At 41.9% G+C, this 12,857-nt stretch overlaps 1 protein-coding gene across 2 annotated transcripts in view; it reads right to left on the bottom strand.

Moving 5' to 3' along the window:
* BAK1 (BCL2 antagonist/killer 1) overlaps positions 1–12,857 on the bottom strand; it is a 200,334-nt gene that overhangs the window by 16,008 nt on the left and 171,469 nt on the right. For both annotated transcript variants that reach the window (XM_086923188.1, XM_086923189.1), the window contains exon 5: positions 2,158–2,341. In XM_086923188.1, the coding sequence (XP_086779314.1) occupies positions 2,158–2,341 (184 nt within the window). The remainder of the gene's footprint in view (positions 1–2,157; positions 2,342–12,857) is intronic.

Consider the following 12,857-nt stretch of genomic DNA (forward strand, 5'->3'; position numbering starts at 1 on the left):
TTAGGTTTTAGGGCTGGGTTTGGGTTTTGGGGTACAGGGGTATTTTTAGGTTTTAGGGCTGGCCTTGGGTTTTGGGTTAGGTTTTAGGGCTGGCCTTGGGTTTTGGGGTACAGGGGTATTTTTTGGTTTTAGGGCTGGGTTTGGGTTTTGGGGTACAGGGGTATTAGGTTTTAGGGCTGGGTTTGGGTTTTGGGGTACAGGGGTATTTTTAGGTTTTAGTGCTGGGTTTGGGTTTTGGGGTACAGGGGTATTTTTAGGTTTTAGGGCTGGGTTTGGGTTTTGGGGTACAGGGGTATTTTTAGGTTTTAGGGCTGGGTTTGGGTTTTGAGGTACAGGGGTATTTTTAGGTTTAAGGGCTGGGTTTGGGTTTTGGGATACAGGGGTATTTTTAGGTTTTAGGGCTGGGTTTGGGTTTTGGGGTACAGGGGTATTTTTTGGTTTTAGGGCTGGGTTTGGGTTTTGGGGTACAGGGGTATTTTTAGGTTTTAGGGCTGGGTTTGGGTTTTGGGGTACAGGGGTATTTTTAGGTTTTAGGGCTGGGTTTGGGTTTTGGGGTACAGGGGTATTTTTAGGTTTAAGGGCTGGGTTTGGGTTTTGGGGTACAGGGGTATTTTTAGGTTTTAGGGCTGGGTTTGGGTTTTGGGGTACAGGGGTATTTTTAGGTTTAAGGGCTGGGTTTGGGTTTTGGGGTTCAGGGGTATTTTTAGGTTTTAGGGCTGGGTTTGGGTTTTGAGGTACAGGAGTATTTTTAGGTTTTAGGGCTGGGGTTGGATTTTGGGGTACAGGGTTATTTTTAATATATATTTACAATTTTAAAAATTAAAATTAATTGTATTAATATATGTTTTATTTTTTTAATAAATAATTTGAATTAATAATACATTAATAATTATTTACATTAAATAATTTTATTTACTTACCTGTAATTATACTTACAATGTAATGGTATTGTGTTGTAATAGTACCTGCGTTGTAGTGAATAGCGTTGTAAAGGGATCCGTTGTAACATGACCTGCGTTGTAATAGATCCGTGGTCATGGTATGCGTTGTAAAAGGACGCGTTGTAACGTCATATATCCAGATAAAACCAGTCCACCTGAAACTCACATGCATAATGTTCCACTTTCCACAGGAAGCAGAAGAATGCCAGCATATAGAAAACAATATATTTAACTGCAGTTGCATACCTGTTTAGGAATGCACAGGTATATGTGTACATACATATATATGTGTATGCAAGGATCAGGCATATATTTTCATAAACAGGCAATGGTAACATTTATTCTATAAAAACCCTGAAAAGTCAAAAATATAAGTCCTACAGATTGCCTAGCACAGCCTTTAAAAAGCCTATGTTTCCTGATTAAGGCAGCAATGCAAACGTTTGCTATTCCTACATCTCAAAATTACCTTGGAAGGATTTTGCCAGCTGCTAGTTGAGCATATTCTGGCACATCATATTGGTAAAATATAGGAGCTTTGTGCCAAATAGAAGTGTTGACTGTTTTCTTGATTTTGCAAACCTAGGATAAGATTTCTGAATTTGGATAGCTATAGGTTAGATGTTGAAATCTCAGTAACAATCTGCGAGACTAATTTGCACATACTAATTTTTGAAAATACTGCTCCCCTCAAAATTCATAATAAAAAATAAAAAAAACAATACTCCGAAAGCCAAAAGTAATTTGATAGGTTTTGTGAAAGTCATTAAGTTGGAATAAAGTTAGTTACAGACTTGTCCGGCTCCACCTCCGCAGTTAGTTATATCTCACGTTCCAATGAAAAGGTGTTTTCTTGTTTGTTAAAAACAGCAGTGCTTGGCGAAACAGAAAGAAAGTTCAATTGGCGAGTCAAGTTTGAAGCAGATATATCTATTTGGCGGAGGTTAAGGGGAAGAAGCAGGTGGGTGGAGTGGGAACAGGCTTTCCCATTTAAGCTCCCAAGAAACGTTTACTCTTGACTTAAGCAAAAAATAACTGAACATAATTACACAGAACCTCACATGAAACTAGAACTTTTGTGATTTGGTGTAAATCAATTCATTACTTTTGAGATATTCAGGTTACTAAAAGGTAATGTCCACCTCTTCTTGGAGATAACCATTCACACGTACCCAATTATGAGGATACAAATCAAAGCGAAAAGTCTGCAACTCACCCATCCACCCTGCTCTGCGATCCACTGTGCAATCCGATTTCGCAGTACAAACGTTGCCACAAATTGGGCGATGCGGCTGAGGAATCCTCTGATGCCATGCTGGTGGAAGACATAAAGGGCCATCCGATACCCAAACCCTAGGAGAGCAATCACTCGGCCCCAGTTGATGCCATCTTCAAAAAGACTGGAAGACAAGAGAGGGCATATTGGTTAAAATGGCCTTTAGATAGTCTAGCAAGGATGTACCTCAGAAAATGCCTACATGAGCAACCTACTTTCATCTTAAAACTATGTACCTTGACATCATTCATTACTCCTGGTTCTATTCGTGCCAAGTTGAACAGCTAGCAGAATTTATGACCTAAAATTGATGAATTGTTTGTGGCCTTTCTGCAGTAGTCCTTCTTCTCTGGGGCTCCTCCCTGACACGACTATGGCACCTTGTGCGGCTGAAAAACACAGGCGAAATTGGTTGCCAATGGTTATTTGTAGAAGATACTAAATATTTGAACTAAGTTAGTAACCTTTATTAATAGGTTAGCAGCTAGAAACTAGCATAGATTGATATGGTGTGTATTATCAAGCCATCTAGTTCTCGGTCTAATTTTGTGATAATGACTTTTGTAGTAAATATCTTGTTTACTGCTCCACGACTCCTCAGTTTCACTGAGGTGGTGTGGAGGTTGCATGTTAATGAACAATTGCTTCAAGCTGCAAAGCTTCTTTTACAGCCTGAAACCGCTAAGATTCACATTTTCCGATTTGTTTGCCAATCAGTATTTCTCTTCTCTAGAAGTGGATATGAATTTGAAGCAAGACAAACTTCTTTCTCCATGTTTACGTCCCTACCTCTGCATATTGTTGTGCCTGACTGTCCACAAAACAAACCCACTGAAGGCCATGTCACCTCACCGCCTACGTCTTACAGTGGCAGGTTGCAAATGAAAACTAAGCATTCAGCTCTCCAAAAAATAAGAGATGCATTTGGTTTCAAACATTCTATCCAGTAAGCAAATAACAAATGAACACGATTCACTACTCAGTACATATATTTTTAATATGATTTTCCTTGTTTTGAGGTTGAAATTAAATCTATGCGATTCACGTTTCTAGAAACCCTTGTCCTGTATGTAAAAGATTAGGATTAAATGCATTCTAACACAGAGTTTGAAGAGATATTCCTATGGATTTGATAAGAATGATGGCAACAATATAATTGGTTTTACATGGAAAACAGATACTACTTTATGGACAAACTTAGGTTGTATCCTCAAACCAAATTATATATTTATAGGAACTTGTATTTGAATTCCTTAAATACAGAATGTTTCATTCTAGGCAATGGCATAATTACAAATGCTGCCACAAGTGTCAAATGTTTCAACATGCACTTAAATAAGGATAGAGAGAATGGGGGCCGGCCCCCAGCCTCCCTGAGGAAATTTCAACCTATCCCGCTAGTTGAGGCAAGCCAAGAGATAACCCGGTGTAAGTCTGGCTCCCCAGAGAACCCTTGTCCGCCTAAATTGTGGGCACCTCTAGCGGACGCTATTGCACCTATGCTTCAACATATCTGGAATATTTCCATAGACACTGGGGAATTTCCGGAGAGTTGGAAGCATGCGACGCTTCTTCCACTGAAAAAGAAGCCAAACGGGGATGCGGAGGATTTAACTAACCTCCGTCCTATCTCTCTGCTGGCAGCTCCCGGGAAAATGCTGGAAAAACTAATTCATCGCCAGCTGAATGCTCATGTTGAATCTAATAACATCCTGCATGAGACTCAGTCCGGGTTTAGACCCGGCTTCAGCACGGAGACGGCGTTGATTGAGGTGGCTGATTCTCTGAGGTGGTCGTTAGATTCAGGGGACTCAGCTCTGCTGATGCTCCTGGATCTCTCGGCCGCGTTTGATACGGTGGACCATGCTAGGATGATCCAACGTTTGGCAGACATTGGCCTACAAGATCAGGCACTCGGTTGGATGCAGTCCTACCTGTCAAACCGAACGCAGAGGGTCACTCTAGGCACTTGTGACTCAAAGCGTAAGCCACTGCGATGCGGGGTCCCGCAAGGATCTGCCCTTAGCCCCCTTTTGTTTAACGTTTATCTTGCCCCTCTTTTCTCCCTCATTGCCAACTGGGGAGTCACCGCAATATCTTATGCGGATGACACCCAGTTGGTTTTTCCCTACTCTGAGGTGACAGAGGCGGCATTTGCAAACTTTAAGGGGTGCCTTCAGGATGTGGCCTCCTGGATGAATACTAATAAGCTGAAATTGAATCCGGGAAAAACGGAAGTGATCTTTTTTGGTAAAGGCAGTCACCCTCCAGCTGAGCTCTGGTGGCCAACTGAGATGGGTACTCCACCTTCCCCTTCCCAATGGGCTAAAAATCTGGGAGTTAAGTGGGATGAAAATCTCTCCTTTGCGTCCCAGATCCATCAGGTCACAGGCTGCTGCCTGAGCAAAATGAGGAATCTCCGCCCAGTCCTGAAGCTTTTGCCCGAGTCTTGCCGGAAAACCGTGATCCATGCGACCATCACCTCGAGATTGGACTATGCTAATGGCCTGTATAGCGGCCTCCCGAAATACTTGGTTCAAAGGCTGCAGACGGTGCAAAACGCGGCAGCCAGGTTGCTCAAACATATTCCTTTTAAAGAGCACATTTCTCCCCATCTTCGGGCCTTACACTGGCTCCCGATTGCCAGTAGAATAAAATTTAAAACTCTTACTCTGGCATACAGGTCCCTCTACGGCACCTGTCCTAATTATTTGAGAGCCCGTCTGCCTAGATATACACAGTCCCGCTCCCTTCGTTCAAATGATCAGGTGCGACTGAGTGTGCCGCGAGTCAAAAGGGCCAGACTGGGTGGTCGGACCTTTTCAGCCAACGTGACCCGTCTCTGGAATTCCCTACCTCCTGAGCTGCGAAAGGCCCAATCAGAAACAAGTTTCAGGAGACAGCTTAAGTCGTGGCTGTTCTCGGAGCATCTATAAGTTGCAGACTCCCAGCTAGCTTTCTTGTCGAGCCCTCACAGCGCCGGGACGCCTCCTAGTTGAGGCAGCTGTTCGCGCTTTATAAATACTAGTATTATTATTATTATTATTATTAAATAAGGAATGATTGACTCTATTAGACTCATTCCAGTGAGGAATGGTTAGATCCCATTTGGGTATTGAAGCCCTCTGGGACAGAATGGCCGTTTAAGCCAGTATTTCAATTCAACAAAGGATCAGCTTTCTTTTTTTTTGTATGGCATCTTTACAGCTAGGTATATTTGAATTGATGCACAACTTTTTCATCATTCAAACTTAACAAATAAGAAGCCCTGCACTAGGACTACGCTCTAATGTGGTTTCTGTCACATGGTCATCAAATGTGAGAACAAGATCTATCTGGCTCATATGAGCACTGTTGTTATCAACTTTCTGTAGGATTGGCAGCAGTTTTAAATTACTGATGAGTGTGAGTTCGAGGTACTGTAAGAGGAGGCAGAGAGAGGTGTCCGGGAGAATTTAAGACCGTATCCTGAGCAAACCGATCCAGAAAGCACTGGTCATGGTGTTGAGGGAAGCTAAATGCTTAATATGTGGACGTTTTTCATGGGTGTAATGCAGTTTTATTTGAAAATGTTGTGTCCAATCTTTTGATTCCTCTCCCATTGGTTATTGCCATTGTAATCCTGAGTGCAGTGCATTTTTCTGGCATGTGTTGTGACTATAAAAACTATGTTGTCGGCCCAGTGCCAAATATCTTGTGTAATCCATCATAGAGGTAGGGTCTTTGTCAGCCCCACCCCTCCTTTTTATGTACAACATTTGAGTTTGGTCTTTCTCTTTCTGAATTTGAATGCCTTTGTAGTGCCATTGCACCTAATAAAAAGCTTTCAACCCCAACACCCCAATTGTCCATTATGTTACATTATCGCTTGAGTGTTGAGCCCTTTATATATGCAGTCCAACCTGTTAAAGTAGAATCAGTGTTTATAGTCAAAGTGGGTATGGAGTATGATGATCTGCCTCTGCGGAACGGTTTGTTTGTCCAACATCTAGACAGTTGTGTACTTTATTACATACACCCTTTATCCTTCCAGTGGCCCATATTATTATGGCCACTGTAATTTGAGAAATTCATGTAGAGCTCTGAAGTGTAGCCCAGGGAGGACCCAGCTTGGCAGTTCGGGCTAGACTGTACTGTTCCCATGAGGAGCATGGCCAAGACTGATGTGCATATGGCTGGCTCCAAACTGGAGTGGCCTAGTGAGCAAAAGAAGGATGGATTTAAACCAAATCTGTTGACTAGGTGGGAATGTTTGACTCATTCAGTATTGCAGTCCATCATTTGTTGCCGCAGCACTTTTCACTCTAAGTAACAATCATCCTGGGACTGGTTTCAGGGTATGTCACCCTTCTTCAGCCAGGCTAGCTTGAATCCAGTGGCACAGTGAGCAATGGACCCATGTCTGGGCATACCCATCCCACTTACGGCGAAAAGGGCAAAAGAACAATGGATTTAACCCAGATCTTTTGACTGGGGGAGAATGTTTGCATTGTCAGCATTCTGTCTATCATTTGTTTGCTGTAACACTTTTCGCCCTAAGTGGGATGTGTATGCCCAGACGTGGGTCCCTTGCTCACTGTGCCACTGGATTCAAGCTAGCCTGGTTGAAAAAGGGTGACATACTCTGAAACCGGTCCCAGGATGCTTTTTTTCCGATCCAGGGAGGACCTGGCCTGGCAGTTCGGTCTGGACTGTTCCCATGAGGCACAGGATCAAGATTGATTTGCATATGGCTCAGTCCAAACTGGGGTGGCATAGTGGGCAAACGACGATGGATTTAACCCAGATCTTTTGACTGGGGGAGAATGTTTGCATTGTCAGCATTCCATCCATCATTTGTTTGCTGTAGACAAGATCTGCAGCCAAAATGTTGCTACAAAAAGACAAGCATGGTTGACAATCTTAAAGATATTATTGCTTTTCAAGTACTCTTGGAATGGCTTCGTGTCATTACAATATTTTGCTTAAGATTGATAGATTCAATTAAAGTCAATAGCTGGCTAAGACCACTTGGTCTGCATGAAGCATCTTCAACAGGAAAGTGATTACCTAATTGTGTAGGTACCAATTCCTGTGGTAAAGAAGAATTGATCTACAAGTACTATCAGAGGCAACTGAGGGGAAGAATGTTTTGAGACAGTGTGTAGAGAATAAATAGGCCCAAATTTGTTTCACTATTTCCAAAATTTCGATTTGGTTTGAAAGTGCTCAACATGGTGAGTGGATTCTGGGGAGGGAAAGAAGAGGGTTTGAGAGTCTTTGTGATTGCATCAGGTATTGTGAAGATAGGCACATGGAAAACTGCAGATCCTTTAAATGTTGTTTTCAGGCTTTTTGGACTGGAATTCCTCTGAATATTTTGCAAGCTTTGAAAAATGGTGCAAAATGCAACAGATAAGATTTGAAGCTCCACTTATAAGTGGACTGTGCATGCTTCACAGCGTTTTTGTACCCTGTCCTGCGGAGTTTGCCATGTCTGATTCAGAAAAAGTTCTTCTCCATCTGTGTTCATGAATAAATCCTATCATTTTTAATTTTGCAAAATTGCCATTAAATCATTTATTGCTGCTGTTATTGCCAATTTGTGGGTCCTATGCTGGAAAGGGACGGACAAGTTATGTTTGGTAGAGATGTTGTTGGAAATCATGTTTACCAGTTGTTAATGGCAGTCCACATTACTGTGTCGAGATCAGGGTGTCTGACCTTGTTGATTGGTCTAACAGCAGTCTTGGGTCACAGAATGAGTGCTCTGTGTTGGGCATACTGAGGCACTGACAAACACTAGAGTATTATCAGAGCAAGGAGTGGTGGTTAGATTAAGATTGACTAGATGAATATTCCAACAAAAGGTCACCTGCATGGCAACCGTTGTGTGTGTGGAGAAGCCAACCAAATGAGTAAATCCTTTTTTTTTTTTTTTTTTTTTTTTCTTGTCCTCATATATGCCACCAGTTAATGACTGCTCTAAGATAGGCGCTCTTCAAGCCACTGTCACAAACTATCCTTTCCAGCCCTCGTGTTTGTGGATAGCTGTAGAAGATTGCCCAGAGGAAAGGTCGTTACCCGTCCAACTTCCTTTCGGATTGGTTCTTGCAACTAAGGAAGGACAGGACCACTTACCTCTGGCATAATCATTGGACTATTATTAGTTTTCGATCCAGGCATTCAATGCTGACCACAACCTAACAGCTTTATCACCCCCACATAAAATATCAAATTTACTCACAGCCACGATATACTTAAGACAGTCTGCGAATTTCGGGGGGGATGCAGACTTCCATGCTTTGCAGATCTCTCTTCTAGCAATGGTCATAACATAAAAAATAAACTGTGACAAGTTACTGTTAAACACATAATTAGGCAATAAACCAAAGAAAACCAATCTGGGTGAACACTGAATTGGAACCGACAAAACCTCTTCTAAGAATTTACACAATTGTTCCCAAAAATTAGCTATTTTTGGACATTCAAAGAACATGTGAATATCATTTGCGTTCCTTAGATTGCACCTAGGACAAAAATATTGCGCCCCAGAGATTCTAGAGAGTTTCGCTGGGGTCCAATACACTCTGTGCAATGTATATAAATGATTCCTTCTTAAATAAGAAGGTTTAATTATCTTTTGGGATAAAGAAAAGGAATCAATCCATAATTTCTCTACTTCCTCCGCTATCTGGACTGAAGAGGGGTCCCATATATTCTTAATTTCTGTTTCCAAATTGTCTTTATTGTTCAGTAATATGTTATACCATTGTGCCGTTTCTCTTTTTATTTCTCTAGAATTACTATATAACTCTAAGAATGATTCCTCATCATTTGAAACCCAATTTTGGCTTCCCCACCAGGCCGATAGTTGATAAAACTTGAACCTCGTTAATGTCCCTCCGGTTACCCCCTCAAGAAATTCCCACTTTAAAACTTTCGATTCATCACATAAGTCCCCCCACTTCAGGAGACCTGCTCTTTTTAAGGGGAGAGCCAGTTGATCCAATAAACACTCTGGGGTGCCTGGTGAGTCCCAAATTGGGGAGTATTGATGGTAATATTGAATACACAGCAGCCTACAGGTCTGCGACCAATAGTATAAAGCAGCCTTTAAAACTTTCAACCTAACTTTTTTGAAAAATTTTTTGTCACCAAATTTAAACAGAAAGTAATCAGTACCAAAAGGGAGATCCTGTAGCATAGCCTGGAATAGTAAACTATTTGAAGTAAAATCCAATCTATTAGCTAGTATCCTAAAATTTTTAAGCTGGAAAGCATAACAATAAAATAATAAATCAGGGAGAGCTAAACCACCTAATTTTAGTCCTCTCCTTAGCTTCTTCCAAGCTATCCTTGGAGATTTGGTTGCCCAAATAAACGACCCTATTCTACCTTGTAAATTAAGAATATCTTTTCTACTGAAAACTAAGGGAATGGAATTAAACAAAAACGTAACCTTAGGTAGAATGATCATTTTAACAAGATTCACTCTGCCGTAGATATTTAACGGTAAAGTGTTCCACCTGGAGAGAAGTTTTTTAATCTCCTTTATCACAGTTTCCCAACTAACCTTCGGAGTGTCATCTATATTCTGGGTTAAATAAATACCTAGATATCTCATCTTGCATTTGGCTTCTGGAATAGGGAGTGGGTTATTCCAACACATTACCTCGGTTTTCTCCTTATTAATAGTGTAACCTGAAACCAAGCCAAAGCTCTCCGCGAGCCAAAATAACCTGGGAATTGCTTCGAGGGGGTTTGAGGTATACAACAAGAGGTCATCTGCGTATAGCGCTGTCCTAATTGATAAGTCCCCAATTTTAAATGAAGAAATAATAGAATCCTGCCTTAAAGAACAAACAAAAGGCTCAATGTAGACATCAAACAACAACGGAGACAAGGGACATCCTTGCCTTGTTCCTCTACCAACACTAAACCATTCTGACAGTCCTCCGTTGACCAGAATCTTAGCCCTGGGACTTCTGTATAGAGCCACCAAACTTTTAATGTAGATTTCAGGAAAACCAAATTTCTTCATTGTTGACCATAGATATTTCCAGTTTACTTGGTCAAACGCTTTCGCAGCGTCTATTGCGACTATGGCCAAAGGTTTTTTGTTTTGAACTGCATAGTCAATAGCTCCGATTGCCTGAAATGTGAGTTCGTTCAGTTGTCTGCCCGGGATAAATCCGCGTTGATCCGGATGTATAATGGATTTGATCACCTTAGCGAGCCTATTTGCTAAGATACCTGAATAAACTTTTAAATCTGAGTTCAGTAAAGATATAGGTCGGTATGATTCTATCCTTTGTGGATCTTTGTTTGGCTTCATAATTAATGAGATGGTTGCGTCCAGCCAAGAAGATGGAATTTGCTGACCTTGGATGAAAATTTCATTGAATAGTTTAAGCATTGGAACAATAAATTCATCCAAATTATCCTTATAAATTTCTGTTGGGAGCCCATCTGGACCCGCAGCTTTCTTTCTTGCCATTCTCTCGACTTGAGATCTAATTTCCCCCTCGGTGATTTCTTTTCCTAAGAAGGCTACTTCTTCATTACTTAAACGAGTTAGATTTCTCAGAATGTCTAAATTATCTATTTCTTCCGATGAAGTATTCACTCTTTCACGATACAGATCTTCATAAAAAGATCTGGCCTCCTCTTTAATGTCTTCATCCTCAGATAAAACTGCACCAGTTCCTCGTTGTATTAAAGTTTTAATGTTGTTTCTGGACCTGTCAGCTCTGGCTTTCCAGGCAAGTAGTGATCCACATTTCTCCCCATATTCAAAATTACGCAATTTGCTTACCTCCCATTTATCTCTTAGTATCTTTTCAGAACATAGTCTGTGATTAGTTTGTAGGTCATTTAATTCTTTTTCTAGCCTCGATACTTCTGTTCGATCATTAGAGATGGCATGGAGAAGTTGCTGCTCTTTTATTTTAATTAGATTGAGATTGTTTACATCTTTTTCTTTAGTTAGCTTTCTATTTAGAGCCATTTGGGAGCCGTATATTCCTCTCAAGAAAGATTTAAGAGCATCCCATATAGTTCGATTTGGGGCTGAATCATTATTAAATAGGAAAAACTCTCTTATACTTTTCTTGGTGCTAGTATTGAAATCGGCTTTTAATAAAATAGTCCTATCCAAAGTCCACCTATGATCTAGTGGGTTCCTTTTTTGAATACTAATGCTCAACTTAACCACGGAGTGATCTGATAATCCATTCGGGATATATACAATAGAATGAATATTTGATAACATCGTTCGATCCAGCAGAAAATAATCTATCCTGGAGAACTGATGGTTTTTTTTGCTGTAGAACGAGTACTCTCTCTGGGAGCCATGTTTGACTCTCCAGGCATCGCACGGCGCATACTCCTTAATAATATTTTGCAGCGTACAAATCGATTTTTTTGGACAGTTATATTTAGCCTTTGAAGTGCGGTCAAGTTCTACATCCAGTAGCAAGTTAAAGTCTCCCCCTAGTACTATAGGAATTGGAAATTGTAATAAATAACTTGCTAATTTATGAAGGAAGCATGGATTATCCTCATTTGGGCCGTAACACAGAGACCCGGAAGGCGGGGCTTGGGGAACATGGCGGCGGCAGGCTAGCGGCTGCTGCGAGGCTCTGACCCTGGAGCCCTAGTTCAAGTTAATATGGGTCTCCTTCTTCTACTTTGCGAGCAGAAATCAAAATGGATTGTGCTGTGTGTATAGGTGAGTGAGAAGCCGTACTTTATCCCCGCTTCGGTTGCACGGCAACTCAGTTCTCTCTCTCTCGCCTTTCCCCCCGGGCTTCCCCGCGCTCACGGAGTGTGACAGCTGAGACAGACGCCGCGATCAAGAGTAGGGAGACGGAAGGAAGGAGAAGGCACTAGGACCTACGCGGACGACTTGGGACTTGGCAGGTCGGATGAAAGAGCAACGCGACTGGATTCACGAACGGCGGTATGCCAGGGAGTCATCCACCGGCCAGCTGTACCGGGTTTCAGGTGAAGTGTCTGGTGTGAGATATCAGCGTCTTGAGAACGGGCGCTGCGGCTGTGATGCACGACCCCAGGCAGAGCGGACTGCAGTCCTCATAAAACCATGGGTAGGCGGCTATAATATTGGGCTTCGTGTGAAAGCTGCCCTTTGGTATCGGTTAACAGGAGTCACAAACCGCTCTTATCTCCCTGCCTTTGCATCTGGTTGGGAGTCTACAGTTTGTATGGATGCAGATAGGGGAATTCCTGCAATTCAGCAATTTAACCTGGGAAACACAAGCCCCCCCAGGAAGGAAGACACAGTGAAAGGGCTCTTTTCAGTTAAGGTACTTGAACCACCTACCAAGGTGGGAGTAGCCATTGGCGAGCAGAAAAGTGCTATTAAAAATAGATATCAACTTCGCTCACGAAAGGAACTTAAGATAAAGGGAGTTTTGAATACTGCAGATTTGGCTGAAGCTGGTAGTAAGGGTCCAGAGCCAATTTCACCAGGCAAACAGAGCAGAAAAGTAGGAGCAAAGGGGGGTAAGGCTAAAAGCTCAAAGCAATCTAAGTCTAAACTGCTTAAAGGTACTCCCTCACTTAAGAGCTATTTCAAGATAATGGAGCATGCACTGTCTTCTACGACGGATAGCACTGGTATGGATAGAGGGGGTGGA

The sequence above is a fragment of the Lissotriton vulgaris genome, chromosome 5 (genome assembly GCF_964263255.1).
Source record: "Lissotriton vulgaris chromosome 5, aLisVul1.2, whole genome shotgun sequence".
NCBI classification, from domain to species: Eukaryota; Metazoa; Chordata; class Amphibia; order Caudata; family Salamandridae; genus Lissotriton; species Lissotriton vulgaris.